We start from the raw sequence: 22,565 nt of genomic DNA, 5'->3' as shown, positions 1-22,565 counted from the left end.
GCTCAGAGAATGAAGTTGGGGGGCCAAGGAGCCAAACGGTGCTGGGGCCTGGGACGTGGGTGGAGGAGGCGAACTGTGCAAAGCTGAGCACAGGCATGGCAGCTGGAGCCGGGCAAGGACGAGGCTGCAGGGAAAAGAGGCTGAGGCCCACACTTGACCACAGGGAGTTTTGAGAAGGAACTGGACGTGACGTCTGTTCACAGGTCTGTCTCCTCCACCGGCAAGGGACTGACTGAAGCCGCAGGGTCCGTCTCCTAGCAGGTGTTCAGTGAACATCAGATGGGTCGTAGGAGGAGCAACTGGAGAGAAGGGCATCCTCCTCTGGGTGGGCTTCAGCCACCGGCTCTCAGACCTCTTGTCCTTCCCCCACAACCAGGGTTGCCATGGCAATGACCCCTCCTTCCCCACAGGCCCTGTGGTTTCCTCTAGAGTTTCTTTCACTTTCTTCTTCTGCTTTCCCCCCTCTCCTCTCCTCCGCCACTCCCACATCCTCAACCTCTCTCTCCCACATGCACGGGTCATCGGTGAAGACAGCCAGGCGCAGGTAGGCAAGGCACTGTCCCAGGGAAGAAGGTGGGTGGGGGTGGGTGTTAATGGGGAGTCACAGGGGGCAGTGGCAGAGGCCAAAGTCAATGGGGCTGAGGTTGGGGTGTTGCAGAGGTTAAGGCATGCAGGGGCAGGGAGAGGTATTAGGACAGAAGGTAACAGTGGGGTCGTGGAGGGCAAGCAGGGTCACGGGGAGAAGGGTGGGGGCAGAAGGAGTGACTCAGAAGGTGATAGTGGGGTCGCAGGGTAGGCGGCTTATGGGGTGAGGGGCTGGCATAAAGCAGAAACACTGTAACTTAGATGTACACCGTGGTTCTTTTCTTCTGGGGCCAGGGACCCTCATGAGAACCAATTGAAACTGCATCGACCTCCTCCCCAGAGAAGGGCAGATGTGCATGTATACAGAACTGGGGGTGGGGATAGCCTAAAGACCTCTGAGGCCCAGGACCTTACTAGAGGTTCACAGAGTCCAATCAAAGCTCCAATACCTGGTGACCATGGAGGCCCAGACACTCAGGACAGGCCCCTGTGGACTCCCTTTCCGCCACCTTCCCACCACACCCAACCAGATACATTTCATCCTATTTCTTTAGTTCCCCTAAGAAAGCTGCAAAATCCACCCTCCCTACCCAGTCCCTCTGCAGATCAGCTCGTTGCTTACCCCCTAGAGGGAGCCACATCCCATGAGTTTCCATCACTTTATTTGCAAAAATAGAAAACTCAGCAATATGCGACACAGCGGGGTGGAGGGGAGATGTAAACAGGGGAGGGGACAGCACCCTGACCCCCCCAGAGAAAAAGGGGAGCCAGTGGGAATCTTATTTGGCAGCTAAATACAAACTGGGGATTGGAGGAAGAAGGGAGGGGTCACAGGGGCCCTGGGCTCCCCCTCCCAAGACCCCTGGAGGAAGGGGTCAATTCCAGGGTGTAAACAAAAGCTAATAAATAAATAGAGGCTTCCTCTGGGTAAGGGTGGGATCAGCTAAGCAGTGCCCACCCCCCCTCTCCCTGGGCCAAGCTGCTCTGGGGGTCACGGGGGGAAGGCACTAGGGGGAGAGGGATCCCCTGGCCCCTCTGTAGTGTAGGAGGGTTCCTGCCCCATGGCTGAGATGGGGGGCAGGGGGAGCCCAAGGCACATGACAGGACTGGGGGAGGGGCTTGTAACTGAGGGCACAAGGTAAACTCTGGGCCCAAGCAAAGAGGTGCAGAATGGACCTGCCTCTGTCCCTTTCACCCTCTGGCCCCCCACAGAAATGCAGGGCCCGACCTGCCCCACCCTGACCTGGCACGAGGATGGGGGCACAGCGGGCAGCATGCACCCGGCAGTTGCCTTACGCAGCATTAGGCACCAAGGACAGGGGCAAGAGGGTGGGCTCAGCCCTCCCCCTACGCTCCCCCCTTTTGGTCTCTAGTGTTCCTATTTGCTCCCAGAGGCCTAAGCACCCGGCAGAGGAAGGGGCTGTGGAATGGCAGGGTCTTCCTCCTGCCCTGGGGAGCCTGGGACCCTGGTGTCTTAGGGGCAGTGCTGAGATTTTAGAGTCCAAACCCAGGCTCACCCCTCTGCCCTCTCTCCTGGAGGGAACAGGGCAGGCTCCCAAGACTGGAGAGGGAGCCGGTTAGAGCAGGAAGGGGATGAACACGGAGGCACCCCTGGAAACTTTGGCAAAAACAAGGAGCTCAGTGGAAGGGGTGGGGAGAGGGCAGAGCAGGTCCTCCCCCAGTCACTGGCGGTGTCTGGGAGATGGTCAGTCTGCTGCCTGGAGCCCCCAACCCAAGACAGGGGAAGTCAGGGGCCCTGGTCAGGGTGGGGGCTGCGGCCCCCTCTGCCCTGGCCCCCAGGAACCTCATCCTCGCTGGAGGCCTTGGGGTGGGGGCCAGGCTGCGAGGAGTCGTCCTCAAACATTTCGGGGTTCTCCAGCATTTCTCGGATCAGGGGAGGCATCGGGCCCGGAATCTCCATCTTCAGGGTAATGGCCCTTTCCGCTCCTGCAATGGAGGGACAAGGAGGTTCGGGGGGGCTGAGGTACAGCCCCTAAGGCTGACACCTTAACCTTGCTGGACTGCCCTCTAACTCCCCTCTGGGGGCTCCCAGCACAGGCCTGCCACCTCTGTCACCCTCTCCCTATTCTAGGGTTCCTGGGGACTGCTCCTCTGCCTGGAGCCTCTGCCTGTCTTCTCTGCCAAGCCTGCTGCCCATCCGTCCCATCCTTTCAGGCTGTCTCCTCAAAAATCACGTGGTGCCCAATTCCAGCCCCACTCCCTGGACCCCCCCCCCAATGTCCATAGCTTGCCAGTTGTTCCTAGGGCTGTTCTTAATAACATTTATAATTAGAACTAATATTTATCAAACACTATCTGCCAGGCATCCTCCTAAACCAGTATTGTCCAATAGAACTTTCTGTGATGAGGGAAATATCTCCTCTGTCCAGCGCAGTAATAACTGGCTGCACAGGGTTACTGAGCACTGGAAATGTGGCTACTGCAACGGAGGAACTGAATTTGTAACTCAGTGCAGTTCTAAGCCCATCGTGTGTTAACTCGTTTCATCCTCACAAAACTTAGGAGGTAGGTGTAAGTCTAGCCCAGTTTACAAGCAGAAAAACAATAAAAGAAAGGCACTTGCCCAAGTGTCCCCACTAGCATGTGGCAGAGCTAGGATGCTCGCGTAGGCTGCCTGGTTCTCACCCACTCTGTTCTTGTCTCTGCCTGACCCAGGAGACCAGCAGCTCCGGGAAGAGAGAGGGGAGGCTCGCTCCCGACTAACCCTTGGTGCTGATGCCCCGGAGGTCAGTGATCTTCATGAGCATCCTCGGGAACATGTAGGGCTGGCTGGGCCGTCGCCGCCGGGCATAGAGCCTCAGGGCTTCCAGCAGCGGCTCCTGAAGCTTGTCCACTTTCTCAGGCTCCTCCAGGTCCATGCGGTCTGTGGGGAAAAGCACAGGGGAGTGAGAGAGGAAGAGATGGGGAAGACAGTGACAAGTGGCCCTGCCCTATGGCCCTCCAGGCCCCAAACTTTGACCATGAGCCCCACCCAGGACATCTCCCCTGTTCCAATCCCTTCCCCTCCTCTGGCAAGAGGTTTTCTCTGGTAAATCGCTCCTGCCCAGACCTCTATGTCAGCACTAGTATCGGGGGTCTCCTCAGCTCCCCCTGGCTCTTCCCCTCTTCTTGTCCTTTGTTCCAGGCTGCCAGGGAGTCTGTACTGGAGCTGAGGAGTCCGTGGATGGGACCAAGGTCTCCCGCCAGGTGGGAGATCAATCAGGTGTAGGGTGTGGTGGGAAAGTAGTCCGAGCAAACGCCAGGGGGCGCCCCCGCACCTCCGCAGATGAGGCAGATGGCACTGAGCAGCCCTGTCTCTGTATCATCCATCTCCAGTGGCAGGAGCTGCCCAGCAAAGGCAAAGACGAGGTCTGTGAGGGGCCCGAAGCCAGCATTGTGCATCTGGGTCCGGTTCAGGGTCAGCCCGTCAGAGAAGGTCATGGTGTCCTGCTCTGGGGTGTACCTTGTGCAGATCCGTAGCATCTGGAGGTAGGCAGGGGGCAGGGTTAGTGCTGTCTCTGGGAAGGAGCGCTATGGGGGTGGGGAAAAGAGGGAATGAGGTGCAGGTGGAAAGTGAGGAGGTTAGGTCCTAAAGGAGGGCCACCTGAAGCAGGCAGGGGGAGCAAGGCAGAGAGATGGAGGGTCTGAAGTTGGGGGAGGGAAGAGAAGTCAGAAGGAGGCAGGGCACCCAGAAGTCTAGGATCAGATCTCAGGGGCAGAGATGAAGACAAAAAGAGCTTGGGTTTCGAGGAGATCTGGGGAGTCCCAGATTGGAGGGGGGGAAGAGTGATAATGAAATCTCTGTGTGGACCAACTCCTTGGTCTCATATGAGGGTCAGGCTGTGGCAGAAGACAGGCCATGGGTCTTAACTTACTAGGATGTCCAGGCAGGCAGCCTTGAGCAGAGTGATCTGGTCAGCAATGCTAAGCCCTGTAAAGCCGGGCAGCCGTTTGGCAAACTCCACAATCTTGATGATGCACTTGGTGGCTAGCTCGCTGAACTTATCCCACAGCCCCAGATCCAGCTGCACCCGGTGGTCTGCACTGGAGTTCTGCAGGAAGGTCCGGTTAGAACACAAACGAAGGCCTATCCTGGGGGCTGTCTTCTTTCTGCCAATACCCCAGGCTCTCCCTTCTGCATTCGGATGCCCTCCTTGTTTGTCAGCACCGGACCATGGCCTCCAACACAACCCCTACCCATTCTCCAAAGTCAATGGTCCCCTGCCCTCACTGGGGCCCTGCCCACTCCTCACCGTGGTGTATTTGCCCAGCTGGCAGAGCGAGGGGAAGGTCTCCTGATGGGCTTTGCTGACCTTGGTGATGAGCTCTTCTAACTGGGGGCTCAGCTCATAGCTGTCAAGTGACCCTTCTTCCTTCACCTCTTTCTTCTTCTTGTTCCGATCATTCCGCACAGCTTGGGGGTGGAGGCGCAAGGAGATCAAGACCCTCAGAACCTCCCTCTCGGTATCCCCTCTTACCCTAATTTAATGTGCTCCTGAGCATCCCTTCCCTGGGACCCTGGGCAGGGCCTCAGTTTCCCTATCTCCTACACTAGCTCCCATTCCCAGGCTGGCTCTCCCCAGCCCCACCCAGGGCCTGCAGGCCCTGCTCCCTCCCCAGGCCCTTCGGCTCCATCCTGCCCTTCCTGTCACCCTGCAGGAGCTGGGGAGGGGGGGCAGGATATGCAGGCAGCAGGATATCCACTTATAGCCTTGGCAGCACAATGGTGCAGGGGAGGGGGGGCACCCCAGATCCACCTCAGGCTCAGTCCTGGGAGCAGGGGAGGGGACTGGCAAGCCCCCCTAACTTCCCCATGAAACAGGGAATGTGCACTGGTAACCCCCATTCACTCATTCAGAGGAAGGGTTAAGCTCTGAGAAGGGAGAATGGGAAGGGGTGGGGTCTCCTGGGTGAATGGAGCTAATCAAATAGGACTGGCCAGGGAGGAGGCACAGCACTCCAGGGCGGCTGGAGGCTGGACTGCAGAGGTCTGGAAAGTGGGGGTGGCCAGTGGGAAGAGGGTGGCAACCACAGGCTGGGACAGGAGCACTCCTGCCCAGGCAGGCCTAAGGGCCTACCTTCCTTGGACATGCCGACTTCAAAGCACTTCTGTAGCCGGCAGTACTGGCAACGATTCCGGGTCACCTTGTTGATGATACAGTTTTTGTCGCGGTGACATGTGTACACCATGTTCTTCTGGATGCTGCGGCGGAAGAAGCCCTGGAGTTGGGGGTAAGGGAGGAGGGTCAGTGAAGCAGGATGTTGGGAGTACCAGCCTCTCACAGGCCTTGCAGGCCTGAGCCAATCTATTAACCACCTCTGTGCAAAGCAGCCAGTCCCCTCCCACCTCAGAGGGATACCCACCCACACACAGTGAGTCTCTGATCTCACGCAGGTAACTGGGTGCCCAGTGCGCCCGCCTCCACCACGTACACACCTTGCAGCCTTCACAAGAGCTGACCCCGTAGTGGTAGCCAGAGGACTTGTCATTGCACACGAAGCACGGCTTGTAGACCCGGGGAGGTGGAGGGGGTGAGGGCGAGCTGGGCACCATCTCCTCTGAGCTAGTGCTCTGCGTCTCCACCGCTGCGGGGAAGCAGTGATGTGAGGGTCAGGGAAAAAGGACCCCTCAGATCTCTAGGCATCCTCATCAGATACACACTGCCCCCCCATTCCCACTTCTTCCTCTGGCTCAGCGGTGACAACACCATCGCCACCACAGTGATTTAAAGTCCCAACAACCCATATACAGCCCCATAGTAAACATGTCCAGAAACCCCTAAACGACCACTATTACCTCCCAGTCTGGCCATCTCCCCCTACAATAATGCCCTACGGGACACTGCTCAATTCTCCAAATTCTAGGTCGAGGCCATCCCAGAAGTTAAATTCTCTGGGCCTCAGTTTCCCCAGCTACAAAGTAGGTGTGTTACGTCCCGTGGCTCTGAACTCTCTAGTCACTCCCTCTCACATCGGGTCCCTGCCGGGTAGCCTCCCTCCTACCCTTCTCCTCCTCATGAGGCCATAGATCTGGGTGTGAGGAGGCAAATTCCAGACCACCTGTGGCTAGCACCTGGCTAAAGGACCTGCCGGGAGGCTCAGGAGGTAGAACAGAACCTCATTTTCTCTCAAGCAGTACAGGGTAGACAATCCTTGAGCTTCTCCCCCTCATATCACCCCCCAAATAATCGCCGGTGTCCTTTTCCCCAGAAACCACTGAGACAGTGGAGGAAATGGGACACAGGTATTGGGAAGGTAGGTTAGGGCATATGCAACAGCCTTATTTTACACCCGAAGAAACTGAGGCCAAGAGAGAGAAGCGATCAGCCCAGTGCCACACTGCCAGTTATGGTGGAGCCAAGGCTCTCAGGTCTTCTAACTAGATCTACGTGACCTGGCCAGGAGTTAGAGAAGTTGGGAAAGGGAGACAGGTATTTCCTCAGATTCTCAGGTCTAGAAGCTGCTGGGGGTGTAGCAAAGCAGAGAAGTCAGGCGACAGTGGGTAAACAGGGCTGATGGGGGAGGGGAGCTATCTCTGGACCCTCTGTGAGCCGTGTCTTCACTCCTAAACTTCCCCTGCAAATACCCAAACACAGCTCAAAAGAGATCTCCACCCATGCCACGCACAGTGTGCCGGGGAGGATGCCCTCTGTTTGGGAGGCTGCTGAGTAAACCTCTTTTGGGTGTGTGGCTGATCTTCAGAGGCTTGAAAAAAAATCTGTAAATTAAATTATTCAAACTGTAGGACCAGTTGCCCAAACCTGGAGGGCCTAAGTTAATGCAAGAAAACCCTAAGACCCTCCCTAAGGAGTGTCCCTTGCTTGCACCCACCTCATGAACACCTTCTTCCTTCTAACCTGCTGTAGCCCACCTGGTCAGAAGTCCACCCAGGCCACCAGAAGGACAGAAGGAAGGCCCGGACGCCGGGGTTCGGGCTAGCTCCACCCTCCCCACAGGAGGAAAGCCCTCCCCACCCCCCGACACACACAGACACTCAATTAGCATAAGAATCCAGCTGGAGTGAGATTCCCCAATGAGAAAGGAGAGAGGAGGGGAGGAAAGGAGGGTGCCTGGAGTCTATTCAGGACCTGGTGGGAAATGGGGGGGGGCGGCTGGTGCTGAGAGATGGGGGGCGGGCTGGAATGCCTTTCAGGATGGTCCCGGTGTCCTCTGAGGGCACATGTGCTGCCCACAGTCCAGTGCGTGGGGTGGTGCTCACTCGGCGCTGACGCGCTCCCTGCCCGCAGAGCGCTGCCTCATTTCCTCTCTTGCAAAAGGGCCTGGGTGTGGTCAGACTGGCATGGGCCAGTGCCAGCCAATTATTATGAGACTGGGGGTGGCAGGGAGACTGGCCCAGGGGCAGCTTTTCTCACATGCGTGGTACTGTCGCCCCTTCTCCGAACCCCTCTGGCACACTCCCGTCCCTGAACCCTAAAGCGCAGCCCAGTAGCTCTGGTCAGTCTGGGAGCGAAGGGCGCAGGAAGGCTAATCATTGTCACTCCACTGAGATTCCCTTCTCAGCCCTGGGCAGAGACCCCAGCACCAGGGGGATGCTGCTCCTGGCTAAGCAGGGGCCCCTGCAGGGGAGGAGGGGGGTGGCTCTGGGGTTTTCTCCTTTTAAAGCCCAAATTGCTGAAATTGAGGAAATTCCTGGCCAGGCTGAGCGGAGCTTCAAACAAACTCTTTATAACCGGCTGTAAACACTCCCAGCTGCGAGGCCCAGGGCCGAGAAGCCTGGACTCACAATCTGACACACACCTCCTTGGAGACACTCTCACACGTCAACAACACACGGGGCACAAAAGCAGGCACTTTACCAATGGGCTCCTATACCCCAACGGGACCCTGGCACAGAAGAACACCCAGGCGGGCACAGAGGCACACTCACTCCAGCCACACCGTGGAGCTGGATGCACAAGTCATAAGGAGGACACACAACACCCAGCGCTCGCTTCACAGTTGCAAGCGAGAAGCTCTGCCCCCAGACAAACACCCACGGCCTGCCAACGCAGCACCAGGACACCTACGGTGCCAAATACAAACACACCAAAGGACCTCTTTCCTTCCCTGGTTTAGACACACAGGTCTAAACTACTTTCTCTCTGAAAGTGTGTGGAGCAGGCCTGAGGCCCACCAAGACCCTAGAGGCCAAAATTGTTGGTCCAAACCGAACTGCAAAAACATACTGCCAGCCAAGTCCCACGGGCTTCCCTGGGCCTGAAAAAGACGGGGTTCCTGCCCAGCCCCCACAAAAACCCTTCCTGGGAGATTCTCTCCATCTCAGCACCCCTCCCAACATACCCCATGTCCCCATCCCATTGGGCCATGAGAGAAGGTTAAGAATTCACAAGGATTTGGTGCAAGGCAATAGTTCATGCTTTCCCCGCCCTTTAAATGCTACGCTTTTCATTCTTGCCCCACCCCACCTCACAGTACGGTCTCCTGTTTGCCACCTCCCTCTTCCAGTCTCCCAGTTGTTAAATCTGAGCAGCTCTGCCCTGCAACCAAAAGACCAAAAAAAAAAAAAAAAAAAAGCCGATCTCGTAAACAGCGCTGCCGAGTGCCAAGGAGCGAGGCGCGTTGGCGGGGTCTCAGTGACCCCGCGCGCGCACTCCCCGGGCGCCCGCCGCCCGCCCCTTCCCAGCGTGCCCCCCAGCCCCGCGTCCCCGGGCTCCGAGCGCCGTCCCAGCCCCGGGGAAATTCGGGGGTGTTCCAGGCTCCCCTCCCCAACCCCCCACCCCCGGCAGGCACTTCAGCCCGGGCTTCAAAGCCGCCTCTCATCTGGACTTCATTTTTACTGCCTCTCAATCCCCGGCTTTTTATTACCGCTCTGGAAAGGGGTTCCAGGGCCCCAGGCCTGGCATCTCCCATTTCACAGAGAGGGGAAGATGGATATTTGGGGACCCAGGAGTCCCGCTCCCCCGGCCGCTGCCACCTCCAGGCCACTCCTCACCGTAACACCAACTTTTCTTGAAACTTTTCGCTTCCTACTGAAGTTGTGGGCTCGAGCCATAGGAAAAAGTGCACACAACCCTATACACATTTCCTAAAATTTGTTTTCTCAATGGGGGAGGGGGACGCCAGAACCCAGCCTGGCCCCGCTTGCGTGCACAACCCCTTACACCCCGCACGCAGCACACACAGAGGGTGCACGCTCGAACACAGCACTTTCCGAAACCGCCCCCGCAGCCACGCAGGGCACACGCCCTCCCGGCCTCAAGTCACAAACATCCCCACACGGGGCCGTGAGGACCTGCCAACGCTGGCGGAGGGCGACGCTGCGTGGAGAGACCCTTACGCCCACACCCGCACCGCCTAAGCGAGGCGCTGCACACTCCAGGGATGCACACGCTCTGCAAATAATATTTTTACACTCGCGACTTCCCACATGGACTTTACAAACGCCACTCACGGTCCTGGGTGCCATAACCCTCCCGGGCCACGGACCTGCCGGCACAAACTACCAACGCACCTCGGCCTCTCCCTATCCCCGGGAACTCTGGAGGGTCACCAACCACAGGTCCTAGCTATACACCCACCATAAAAAACACACACACACTCCAAACACTACTGCACACACCCAAAGGAGTCGCTGAGGCCCCCACGTTTAAAGGGCCAGTACCTCTTTCCTACACACCCGGTCCTCACATGGAAAGGGTCAGAATCTCCGCTTGCAACCCAAGTCCACCTTTTACACACGAAACGAGAGAGCCGCTGCCTGTCCTGCACCCCGCACCCCACCCCCAATGTAGGGCTCGGGTACCTACATTGCAGACTGGCGGGTTGCGGCCAGGCAAAAGACTCGAGTCCGGCGAAACAGGAGCTGCCGGTGGCTCTGCGCAGCAAGCCGGCCCCGGGTCCGGCCGCCCCGTACAGCCGTCGCGGACCCGGGGCAAACGTTTCCATGCAGTCGTACATCGCGACCCGGCTTGGAGGGAAGCTGGGTGCTAGGAACACCGAGGACCCGCAGCCGATTCCCCCTCCTCCCCCGGCGGCGCCCCGCTCCTGGAGGGGGGGAGGGGGAGGGCTAGCGTAGGGCGCCGGGCTGCATGGGGGGTAAGGGGTGGGCGGGGAAGAGGGGGATCCCCAGCAGGGGAAAGGGACTGGGCGGGGCGCAGAGCCGGGGCTGCAGCTCCAGCCGCGGTCCGCCTCACTCTGGGCGCCTCGGCGGCTAGCACTGGGGAGACGTTTTGTAAAAGCGAAGCCCGGCGGGGTGGGGGTGGGGCTTGGAGAGCTAAGGGGGCCGGGCACCAAGATGAGCAGAGGTGGGAGTGGAACACACGCACTCGCACCGTGGCGCGCTTGCTTGCTTAGACGCACATCCGTGCATGCATTTATCTTGGCAGGCACCACGCATTTGCAAATATGCAGTAGTGCACATGCATGTCTGCACGCGCATAAAATTAGAGGTGCACACACGTTTTTGCAAACACACCTGGCTCAGGAGAACACTTGCAAGGATTCTCTCTCCACAGCTCGGAGGCTTTGCAAGCTTTTGCACTTAGGCGCGTGCCAAGGTCGGGGATGGGGGAAGGAGTGGAGAAACCGAGCACACGCATTTCCTTTCGAGTTTCCCCCTCCCCCCAGCGCTCCTTTTTTTTACACAAGTCAGTACAGGCAGGGGTGTCAAGGAGGATTGGGGAGAGGGAACATGGAAGTTCCCTGCGCGCAGCACTTCTCCAGAGCCCAGGGACCTGCACTACCTCCACCCGCTCATTCCCAGGCCTGGCTCCTCCCTTTCCCTCCGCGCGCGCGCTGCAGGGCCGAACATTACATTCCTGCGGCTCGGCGCGCGCGGCCTGCTCCTTCCTTCCCGTCCTCCCACCCCCGGTCGGAGGGCCGGAGCGCGCTCCCGCCGTGAACTCTCCGGGAACCCCCCTCGGGGCGGGTGGCCGGGCGCGCTCACCTCCTCCTGACCCGGCCCCGCCCCACCCCGCCCAGGCCGTAGCCCGCGCCGCCGCGGAGTCCCCCCGCCCCTCTTGCGCAGCCGGAGTCTACCCTTCTTAGGCCGAGGAGTCCTCCCTCCGCCGCGGCCGGGGCTGCCTCCCTCCGAGTCCCCCAAGCCCCATCCCGCGGCCGACACTCCCGGAGCTCCTCCAATGCCCCTTCCTCGAACCTGACTTCAGCACAAGACTCCCACCCCAAACTGCTCCCGCCGTGCCAGCTGCGCCTCGGACGACACTGCCTTCCTGAGTGCCAGCTCCCCTCCCCCCGAGTCGCTACCGTGCCAGTCGCCCCCAAGTGCCAAGTGCCTTTTCGGCAATAACTGCGCGTCTGGTCGGTAACTGTTCTCAGAGTCATTAAATACCCCCACCAGTGGCAAACTGCCCCTTCTCCCCTTCAGCGCCACACTTGGTGCCCTTCGGATCTCCGAGGGCCGCCCCACTCCTCCCTCGCGGGCCCCTTCCGGGCACTGAGTGCCCTCGACCGGCGGAGAAGGGGGTGGGGGGGGGCGGGAGTTTGGCCACGTCAAGAGTTTGCCCTCGCCGAGCCGGGCCGAGTCGGGGACCCTGGCCCCGGGACAGCGCCAGCGGCGGCGACTCCCGGAAACCGCCCCTTTCCCCGCGCCCCGCCCGCCGCCCGGCCGCCCGGCCGCCCGGCGGGCCGGCCCAGCCGGCTCTGTCAGCGCCGCTCACAAGGGGAGTGCCGGGGGAGCGGGAGCGGCGCCCGGCCCGGCCCCTTCCCCCTCCCGGCGGCGGTGGCTGGGCCAGGGCGGGGCGCGCTTTTCTAAGAATCTGTTGTACCGGGTGGGGGGCGCACCGGGGTGCCGCAGGAGTGGGGCGCCAGTTTGGAAGAATAAAGAGCAGGAAGGGGTGCCAGAGTAGAAGAGGGAAGGGAAGGCAAGCGCGGAGGAGGGGCCGGGGTGGCTGCCGGGGACTGAAGGGGGCAGGGCTGGGAAGGAGGGCCTGGTTGGCGGATGGGGGGCCGCGGGGTGGCAGGGTCGACTCGGGGGACTCGTAGCAGGGATGAAGAGGGAATGCATTGCTCTTTCCAGTCCAGCCTGAGCTCCCTGCTCTTGCCCCAACCCCAAATACCCCATTTCTGACTCCAGCCATCCCCCACAAAAAGAAAAAAGGGGTGGCAGACTTCTGAATCAGAACCTGGCCAGTGGCAAAAAAAAGTCAATTAAGTGCAAAATGGGGAGTACCCCCAAAACAAGGGGAGAAGAGAGCCCTGATTAGTCAACTCTAGGCTGTCAGTCCCCCCCACCCTTCCCCCTCCGAAATCTGAAAGGTCCCAATTAAGTCAGGCCTGCCTGGTTGGTAATTAGAACCAGAAGTGGCCAGGCCACAGGGAGGGGGGTTGGGAGTGGGGCACAGGAGGAGTGGGGGGAGGGCTCCAGGAAGTCATGAGTTCTCAGTAGCCCCCTTTTCTCTCCACCAGATGCACCCCACTCCTCATCACCCCATCTGTGTGTGCTTCCCAGGCATTGCAGGGAGAGGGGGCCTTAGAAGGGACCAGGCATTGGGGTGTCAGGCCCACCCTAACCTCCAACCCCAACCCCCCATTCTAGACAGTCTTAGCCTTGAGGAGAAGGTAAGAGGATGGGGGAATCTAGTGCCCCCTCTTTTCCCCAAAGTCCCCCCAGCCCTTATTGCAGCAATTAGACCCATTAGCCTTCTAGCATTTCATGGGAACCAGATGTTCTCCACCAGCCTGGTGGGAGTATGAGGGGGGGCTGCTGCCTGACTCACCCCCTTCCCTATGATCCCCACCACCAAGGCGCACCCCTCCCAGCTAGAGCCCCACAAAGTCATGGCCCCAGAGGCAAGGAGAAGTGTACCCCTCCCCCATTAATGAAGCTGTTCGCACTGAATCTGGCGTGGTCACCCCTCAGAGCCTCTACCACCCTGGCAAGGATGAATTTGGCCAACGAGAGGCTCTGCGGGGAGGAAGAGCTAACCCCTTCATCCCTCCTTTCCTCCCCTCCTGCCACCTTCTGGAAGGGGCTTGAGGATAACTGGCTCTGAATTCCTCATGCTAAATTCTCCTTTTCTTCCAGAACCTTCCCTCAAAAAACTGAAGTGGGGGCATTTCAAAGCAAAGAAGGCCCCACCCCAAGGGTAAGTCCTAACTTAGGAGTCCCACCTGAAGGGCAATAGGAGGGGTCTCTGGAGGAGGGGGCAGCAGTGGAGCGAAGGAATAGGGAGGTGTGAATGAGGGACGGGCCCCAAAGCAGGAGTGCTGGGCAGGATGGGGGCTGGGACCGGGGAGGGGGCCAGGAGAGGGGGGTGCAGCCTGGGCCCCAGCGGCGGCGGCTTGCCCAGCTCCCCCCGCCAGAGAGGTTTCCTGTTGCAATCAAAGCCCCGTTTGTGTCGGCCTGGAGCTGGAGCCCTGAGCCTGAGCAGGAGAGACCAGGGAGGGGAGGGGAAGGAGGCAGTCGGCTGGGTTTTTTTCCTGGAGGAGGCCTCGCTGCCGCCTGCTCACCACCGGTACCGCCCGCTTAACAAGGCCCCTTGCCTCTCCCGGAGTCTGGGTTCTCTCTGTGTCTGCGCCTTTCAGCCTGTGTTATTTCCCTCTCATCTGGTTTAGGTCTCTGAGTCTCTCTTTTTCAGTTTCTTTTAAGTAGAACTCTTTTTCTTCCTGTGCCAGCCTGCCCTCAGTTTCTCCATGTGACTTAGTATGGTGCAGCCTGGGCTCCTTTGCCCAGAGACACTGTCACCAAGTTCAGAGGACAAGCAGGGCTAGGTCCTCAGGACACCAGCTATCTCCTCAAGAGGGGGAGGAGGGCAAGGCTTCCCTTCCCTCCCATCACACTCTGTTCCCTGCAGTCTTGATAAAACAAACATACAACACACCAGTGTTCATAAACATGGAGATACACGAGGACACAGACACCAGGGTTTTATGCATGTGTGTGAGCAAGCACACCCAAACCTGTGTGCGTGTGTGTACACACACACACACACAGACACACACACACACCCCTCCGCTTTCCCACGCACACAGGCCTGTGCTGCCCCGGCGGCACGTGCTCCCCTTCCCACTGCCCTCCTCCACCACGAGGTTCTGAGACACCTGCCTTAACCACTCAGGCCCCTAGAGCACCCCAAGAGATGGAGCAAGACTGCCCTTCTCAACATGGATGTCTCCAAGGTGCTAGGGACCCCGCAGTAGGATTCAGGAGCCAGCCCCAGGGAGAAGTTCCAGACTCCTTCAGCGACCACCCCGCCTCCCTCCCACAGACCAGGGGAGAGAGGCTGAAGAGAGAGACCCAGACTCCAGGTGAGTGTGGCTTTGGCATCAGACTTAGGCCTCCAATCCCCCTCCATTAGATGTCCCAGCCAAAAAGGGACAGCAGGGCAGAGAAGTGAGAGAATACACTTTCCCCCTTCAGCCACTGTCCCACCGCGGGAGGTCTCCCAGATTCCGGGTTCTCCTCCTCTCCCCACTGCTCCCTCTCATTCACCACTAGGTGCGTGCCCCACTCCCATGCAAGCTGTCTGGACCCAGGCCTTCCCCTCCTCCCCACCCCACTGCCCCCTCTCTGCCCAGGCCTGTCCCCCTGCTGCCAGCCGCACCCTCCCCAGCTACCTGCCCTGGTTCTGGCTCCTCCCTGGGATTTCTTCTTTCAGCCCCTCCTCCTGCAGGGCAACCTTTGGGGATACAGCCTAGTCTGACCCCTTCCCCTACCTTGACCTCACTTTGAACCCTGACCTTGGTCTCAGTGTGTCCAGGGCACAGGGGCACATGGAGAACTTCACTGGGGACTGGCTACTGGCTCTCAGCATTCTCCCCGCCACCATTCTCTCTACTCTGCCTCCTCACTCACGCTCCCTTAGCTGCCTCAGGAACTCGGGAAAATCAAGTCCCAAGATACTGAGTTTTACTGCCCTCTGCAAGAAGTACATTCATGTGGGGAGGGTGGTTCCCTCCCACCCCCCAGACCCTGGGACAGATTCATGGGGTGCAAATGAGGTAGGGGAAGCCCAGCTGAGGTTTCCAAAAAGGGGGGCTTTGTGCTCTCTCGTTCACCTGCGTGCCACCCAAATAACCCCTGTTGGACTACAGACAGGCCACCAGCAGGCCTCACCAAACCCCAGACACACCGTCAGCAGCCCTATGAAATACTGCCTCACTCTTCACACTGACTCTTTGTTGCAACCCTGGAATTCTGTATGTGAGCAGCGTCTCAGGGCCATGCTGTGCACACACAACTGCATATGGCCTCTCACACACGCACACGCCTTCTCTAGATGAGCAAGCTCTTTCCAGCAGAGCTGCCAGCCAGGCCTAGTCACCCCTTCACACACACACACACACACACACACAACTCTCTGAGTGCCTGCTCCTAAAGGCAGGCCCCTTCTCTCCACCTCTCTCTCTCTCTCAGCTTGTGGAGCTATAAAGGATGTGTCTTTATCTTTTGGTCTTTTCTTTTCCCCCTGTCTTTCTCTCTCTCTGGAACTGCCCCTCTCTATCACCTCCCCTTCTATCCAGGTGGGGGCTTCTCTATGCCAGCTCCCGCACTGACCCTCTACCCCACAGAGGCCAGCATCCCAGCCTTCCGGCTCACGGGCACGCACGCCTGTAATGGCCTAGCGATGAGGAACAACTACCAAGTGGAAGGAGAGGGGATCCAGAGGGACGAAGAGAGGCCTAAGGCTTGCTGCTGTCAGCACTCAAAGGCTTCACCCAAAGAGGGCAGGCCTGAGGGACAAGTAGGGATCTGCACAGCATGTGGGCACCGTGCCAGACCTAGAGAGAGGGGAGGAGTCCACAACCCACATGGCTGGAGGAGAGGATGCTTCTGGAACACCCCCTGCACCTCCCCGGATTACTTAATGGTACAAGAGCTACCTTCTTTGCGGCTGTTTCCACCCTCCCCAGAACCAAGAGGGAAGTTTCCTGTCCCTACACATCTTTGGGCACCTGGCACTAGGTTCCTTTCCTCTTTCTGCAGCCTCCCCCTAATTCAGAACAATTTTACCTCTTGATCACAGAGTTGGGGTATTGGCCTCCCAGACTCCTCTGTTTCGCAGCCTGGCTCCCCACACCCCGCACTGCAGGCAGGCAGCAGCCTCAGACTTCACCAGACCCACCTTTGGCTGCCCATACAAAGGAGTTCTCCCTGCTAGTTGAGTCATTGAGAAGACAACTGCAGAGCCCCAAATTTTAGGTGTGCTACTTTCCCATTCTAGTTGCACAGGAGAACTCTCATTTGCAAGCATGTCCATTTGCTCCACATCCAAACCCCCTCGTGGCTACCCCTGTCACCTCCTCCATTAGATCAAACCCCCAGCCCTGCCTGCCTTCCTTCCTAACTGGGGCACCAATTTTCTCTATCATCCACCCACCAAATGCCCTCCTGTTTCCACTTGCCGTCATCCCCCAAGATCCCTGAGACTCACACAGAGAGGCCATCTCCTTGGGGAGGTCAGGCTGGCCCAAGCCCCGGAAGCTAGGACTCAGCATCTCGAAAGGTGGAGACCCCCTGAGTGCCCCCGGGAAGGCGAAGGGGAAGCCAGCCCCCGGGTAGCCAGAGCCAGGCCCCAGGGCACCAGGCGTAAAGAGTCGCTCCTTATTGGTGGCCATGGCCGCTGCAGTGTGGGAGGCTGAATCCCCTGGGGTCTGCAGTGGGCGGGGGACTTCTTCAGCCACAGCCCCCGCCCATGCCCACTGCCCTGGCCTGGGAGGCTCCGTGCCCGCCCTGCTTGGCCTGCTCACTGGGTCTCCAGGACTCCTAAGGAGAAAGAAAGGAAAAGGAGGAATGAGAGAATGATCACTCTGAGGTTCCAAGCCCCATGGCCCTCTCCCAGCTGGAGTCTTTTCCCTCCTTGCCGCCCTCTGCCACACAGTAGGGGAGGCAGGGCAGGTGCTGATGCAGGCTCAGAGAAGCTCTCCTGGAAGGGTAAATTGAGTTTCCAAGGTGAATGATGGTCTTCAGACTCCTGGCAGAGAGGACTCCTAGGCTAAGAAATGACCATTAACACTACCATGGGCTGGACACTTGATTTAACCCTCACATCAATCCTGTGAAGTAGGAATTATGATTCCCATTTCACAGATGAGGAAACTGAGGTTAAGGGACTAGTTTAAGGTCACATGGCTGTAAATAGTAGAGCCAAGATTCAAACTCTCTACCATCCTGGAGAAAGCAAACATATCTGTTTTAACATTTTTGTTAAAAAATGTTACACCTCTCTGGAACACAGACTCTGGAGCCAGACTACTTGAATTGATGCCCACCACTTGCCAGCTGCAGGACCTTGGATGTATTAGTGTTACTTAATCTCTCTGGGCCTCAGTTCCCTCCTTTGTCAATTGAGAATCATAATAAGCCTCACTTCATAAGGTTATTAGGAGGCTTAAATAATTTACCATATGTAAAGTGTCTAGAATAATATAGGGCACATACTAAATGCTATATAAATGTCTCCTGTTCTTTCTCTTTGTACCTTCTTTTCCTCCATACCTCTCTTTTAATTTGCATTTCCTTTCTTTCCACCTTCCTCAATACTCCCTCTCCCGGTTTCCCCTCCCAATTCTGTCTCTGTCTCCAATTATCCCTCACTCCCTAACCTCTCTTCAGATCCACAGAGGTTAATGGAAGCCCCGCTGTGTGCCAGGTATGATGCTAAGAAGCTCCTCTCCCTGTCCTTAGTTTACTTTGCTTCTCCCTCTCTTCTCTCTCTTTTCTGAGCCCTCTGCTTATAGGAAGCCCTCCCTACATCCTCCCCTCTCTCAAATGTAACCTGACCTCAGAGGTTTTAAACCTGAGCCCAAGGGAGGGGGAGGGGAAGGAGGGAAAGAGGAAGCGGGAATCCTAGGGCCAGGCAGGTGGTTCCTCTCCTGATGCTCTGACAAGGGAAAGGTAGGCTTTCCCAGGAGCCTCAGAACCACCCACCTGTCTAGGGAGTTAGGGGCTAGGGAAGGAGAGTCACCCCAGCCTGGGTGCCTCCTCTACCAGCCAGAACCATAATGGACTAGATGAAGAAGGACAGAGAAGGACCGAGAGAGAGTGAAACACAGAGTCCTCGGGGTGGGCAGGCCCAGAGGTAGGTGATGGGTATTTTGCATCTCTTTCCATCAGTCTTTGCTTCTAAGATCAATATCGCTCCGTCTTTGTACCTCTGCTTTTTTTCTTCCTTCCTTTTCTATCTCTCATCTGCCTTGGCCTTCAAGCTCCTGAGGGTAAACTGTCATGGAGGTTACAGGACCTCAGACCCCAATCCACGACCCTTCACTCAGTCCCAATGCATAAAGCAGCCACTGTCCCTCACTAGCCACCACCCAGATCCCCAGCACCCTGACTCTTCAGCCCAGTGTCTCCCCAAGCCCTAAAAGTCTGAGCTATGAGCCCCCAGGGTCCATCTCCTTTACCTTCCCCTATTCCCTGAAGTCCTTGTCCCAGGTTAAGCCCAGGTAGAGCCAGGAGTCCGGGCCCCTGAGGCCCCTGGGCCATAGCTCAACAGGCTGGGCCACATTCCAGGTGGATTAACCCCTCCAATGCTAAGGATGAGAAGCTACTAGAGGTCCCCCCGCCCCCACCCCATCTTCCCCAGACTGGCTTAGACTGAGAACCCGGCTCTGGGCTCCAGCACTCACTATCTTTGCTTCTCACCTGTGGGTGGGAAACAGAGACCTGGGGGTGGGGCAGGAGGACTTCGAGGGTCCCAGAGAGGGATGCTCAGGCCCCTGGTGCTTACGGAGGAATGAAGCTGTGAGTGAGCCAAGCTCTCCCTGGCCTTCCTCTTATTTTGCCTCCGAGAAGGAACTTGAGAGTTGAGTGAAGAGAGGAAGGGGACAGAGATGCATCCCAGTTCTGAGCCTTGGTTTCTCTGCCTTGGCTGGGAAGGGAAGGGGAGGGTCCTAAGTCCTGGGTAGAGGAAGGGACCAAGGAATTGAAGACAGTGGTACACAGCATAAAAGGAAATCCTAAACTAGGGACCCAGAGGCCTTGGTACTTTGGGGGACCTGAGGAAGGGAGAATGTACTTCTTTCCTCCCAAGATGCCACCTCAGACTGAGGGGGGCTGACCAGGGGAAAGGGGCCCTTGCGAAGTTGCTTCTCTTCGAGCTGAGGTGGAGCTGAGGGGAGGGCATGGGTGAAGGGGGCTGCTGGATGGAGGGGGGGTGGGGGCGTCTCTCTGCCATCCTGCCCGCTCCAGAGCCTGGAACAAAGCTGCTCTTGTCGGCTGCACTCCACCCGCTGCCCCCCTCCCCTCTGTATAAACACGACCACCTTTTTCCATGACCCTATCCCCAGCCTGGGCAGAGAACCCGGGCATCCTCTGCTCTAGCCTGGGCCCCCAGCCTGCTCCCCAGGAGGCAACAGTGGGCTGGGTTTCCCTGGCCTCGTGCCACCCTTGGGGGAGTCCAGACCCTTGAGTCGCCACCTCCCATTACCAGGTGCCTTCCCTCTACCTCACTGGCCCCAGGGAGGGGCAGTACCCAGGAGGCAGGCAGGCAAGGCCGGTGGAATGTGTGTGGGCATCAGAGGGCATGGGTAGGGTGGGGCAGAGGGGGGAACTGGAGGTGCCAGTTGGGTGGCTTTCTGAGCCAGGGGTGGGGGTGTGCCGGGATGGGGGGGTGTGCCCTGTGCTGCCTACTAGGCTCTAAGCCACGGCGTGTGTGTGCATGTGTGTGTGAGTGTGTGTTTCCCTATTTGGGATACCCAAGCTCCAGGCACCCTTCACACACTGCCTCCTGCCCCCTCCCCTGTCCTCTCTTTTCTCGCCTCCAGGATATGGGACACTGCCTGTGGTCCTCAACCCCCAGTCAGCATCTGAGGAGTGATGGTAAGGGGTAAGGGCAGGAGCCTCAGACCTGAGGACTCGGATGGTAGCTGCCCTGGATGTGGGCCCTGAAGGGGCACAGTCGTCTCAGGTTCTTGCCCTACAGGCCCCTCCTCGGGCTCCCCTGCCCACCCCCCCACCTCACCCCCCCCACCCCCCCCCCCCCCCGCCCAACCCTGTGTACTCTTACTCTCTGGCCACCTGCAGAGATTCTCTCCTACAAACTGGGTCAGGTTGAGGGAACTGGGCTGTAAGTGCTAGAGACAGTGAGGCAGCGTCAGTGAGGCTCCAGGACTGGAACTCCCAGGTCCCTGCCCCAGTCTCCCTGTTCTTCCTTTGTACCATTCGGGCTCCCCTCAAGAATACTTCTGAGGAGCCCCCGACCTTGGCTGGAGGGAGCCCGGACTCACACCCAAGGTTGCGGATATGAGAGAGGGAATCCTGCACTGCGGTTCAAGGCAACTTCATAGACCCCTATCCTATCCACTTGTCTCTCCAAACTGCTGGACCCAAACGGCCAGAATCACTTGCCTCTGGACCTTTTCCTCGCCCTTCTGTTGTCCAAGCTGTGCCATTCCACTAGGGAAGGATCAGCGTGGACCAAAAATCCTCCCCTCAGATTCCCCAGGGAAAGCCTCAGGGGAGGCGGATGGTGGACCTCCCACGCAGGAGGGGACCCTATCTCCCCTCACACTCCAGGCACAAACATAGGATAGAAGGCCCTTGGCTGAAGACTCTTCCCGCAAAGCTCTCCCCGACTACTCACCGCAGTGAAGGGTGGATAAAGCCCAGCCCAGCCCAGCCTGTCTAAAATCTTCCCCATTCCCTTCCCACATCAGGGCTGACCCCCAAGTCGGGGCAGGAAGCCCCCCTCCACCCCTGCGGACAGCCGGACCAGCGCGGGGAGGAACTGAGCCGGCGTGGCTCCCGGCGCCCCCGCCCCCGGCCCACCTCGCCGGAGGACCCGGGCGTCCGCGGCGGCCGAGCCTGCTTCCCCGCCTGACTCACCTGGAGGGGGAGGGAGGGGGAAGGGAGGCCGCCGAGCCCCGAGGTCCCGGCGTCGGGCGGTCGCGGGGATAGAGCGTCGCAGTGGCAGGGGCTCTCGGTGATGGGGGGCTCTGGGGGGGGCACAGACTCTAGGCTGGGACGGTCCCGGGGCCTCTCGGAGCCCGCCCGCCCACGTGACCGCCCCAAAATATCCGACACATTTTCTCCCAAACCGCACACTGACTCTGCAGGCGGGGACACGGAAAATATTTTCTTTCTTTTTCTCCCTCCCCACCCCCCCACATCCCTCCCAGCCTGGCTCCCTCCTCCCCCTCCCGCCCTCGCTCCTCCCTCCCCTGCCGCCTGCCCCTGCCCGGCTCCCTCCTCGGTGCCCTGGGGCTGGGGGGCGGGGGGTGGGGGGGAGGGGGGCTGGGCGGGGCGGGCCAGGACGCCTGGGTCTCTGCCCCGCCCATTTGCTGGGCTTCCGTGGCTCCGTCCCCGGGAGGCCGGGCAAGGCTGGCAGAAGAGGTCAGTGTCCTGGGCCCATGATGCCACCCTTTCTCTCTGGCACTTTTCCCCTTCCTGCCATTTGGGGGGACTGGTTGAGTCCTCTGGCCGGGCTGTGGTTCACGGAGGCCAGTTTCCGTACCTCCTCAGGGTAGGCAGTGGGGGGCTGTATCCACGTCCCCCCAAGGCGTGGAGTGACCGCGCAGGGATATGCCAGAGCAGATGCCACTGTCTTTACCCTTTGCTTAGCCTTCACCTGCAGGTCAAAGTAGGCTCCACTTCCGCTTGCCTACCCCAGCCTGTCCTTTGGTCCCAAGAGCAAACTGGTTGAACTAGTGGAGGTTGTGCGGATGCTAAGTCCAGGGCTTCAAGACCTCTTCCCTGTCACCCTGCCTTGAGTAAGCTTGGGCTAGGGCTCCTGGGTCCCTGGCTGCCTACCTTTAGGCTGGGGTGGAGGGCAAGGGGAACTGTAGCTGGGAGTGGGAGGAGCCTGGGGCTGGGTGTGAGGGGGAAAGCCCAAGCCGAGGGTGTGTGTCTGCCTTACCTAGAGCCTGCCTGCCTGCCTGCCTGGTGGATGCGCCACGGACGTTGTTGACTCTAGCCCTGTGTGTGTGTGTGTGTGTGTGTGTGTGTGCAGGCACGCGCACCCAGTGTCAGTGTCAGGGTCTGATGGGGACATTTCTCTGACTTCAATGTGACCACCACAGACTCTCAGTCCTAGAGTAGGAACCCCGGGGTGTCAGCGTCC

General features: G+C 58.9%; 1 protein-coding gene across 5 annotated transcripts; it reads right to left on the bottom strand.

The window, feature by feature from the left end:
• Window positions 1-1,230: 1,230 nt before the first annotated feature.
• Window positions 1,231-21,538, bottom strand: RARG (retinoic acid receptor gamma). Of its 5 annotated transcripts, none has more exons than XM_061204756.1 (9): window positions 21,332-21,538; window positions 16,938-17,269; window positions 6,023-6,171; window positions 5,664-5,805; window positions 4,839-4,999; window positions 4,461-4,637; window positions 3,864-4,068; window positions 3,311-3,469; window positions 1,231-2,532 (listed from the first exon to the last, which is right to left on the bottom strand). In XM_061204756.1, exons 2-9 carry the CDS (start codon window positions 17,119-17,121, stop codon window positions 2,333-2,335), a joined length of 1,377 nt encoding a protein of 458 aa, XP_061060739.1. In that variant the 5' UTR covers window positions 17,122-17,269; window positions 21,332-21,538; the 3' UTR covers window positions 1,231-2,332. The 5 variants fall into 5 exon arrangements, with proteins under 5 accessions (XP_061060739.1, XP_061060735.1, XP_061060736.1 ...); XM_061204752.1 differs by lacking the exon at window positions 21,332-21,538 and adding an exon at window positions 20,514-20,534; XM_061204753.1 differs by lacking the exons at window positions 16,938-17,269; window positions 21,332-21,538 and adding an exon at window positions 10,353-10,778.
• Window positions 21,539-22,565: the final 1,027 nt, after the last annotated feature.

The sequence above is a fragment of the Eubalaena glacialis genome, chromosome 11 (assembly GCF_028564815.1).
Source record: "Eubalaena glacialis isolate mEubGla1 chromosome 11, mEubGla1.1.hap2.+ XY, whole genome shotgun sequence".
NCBI classification, from domain to species: Eukaryota; Metazoa; Chordata; class Mammalia; order Artiodactyla; family Balaenidae; genus Eubalaena; species Eubalaena glacialis.
This window is presented reverse-complemented; position numbering and strand designations above follow the sequence as displayed.

Coding starts and splice junctions, on each gene's coding strand:
- RARG (XM_061204756.1), bottom strand. CDS start 17,121: ATGGCCACCAATAAGGAGCGACTCTTTACGCCTGGTGCCCTGGGGCCT. Junction 3,470..3,863: donor CATCTGCCTCATCTGCGGAG/GTGCGGGGGCGC, acceptor TTTTCCCCACAG/ACCGCATGGACCTGGAGGAG. Junction 2,533..3,310: donor CCGGGGCATCAGCACCAAGG/GTTAGTCGGGAG, acceptor CCTCCATTGCAG/GAGCGGAAAGGGCCATTACC.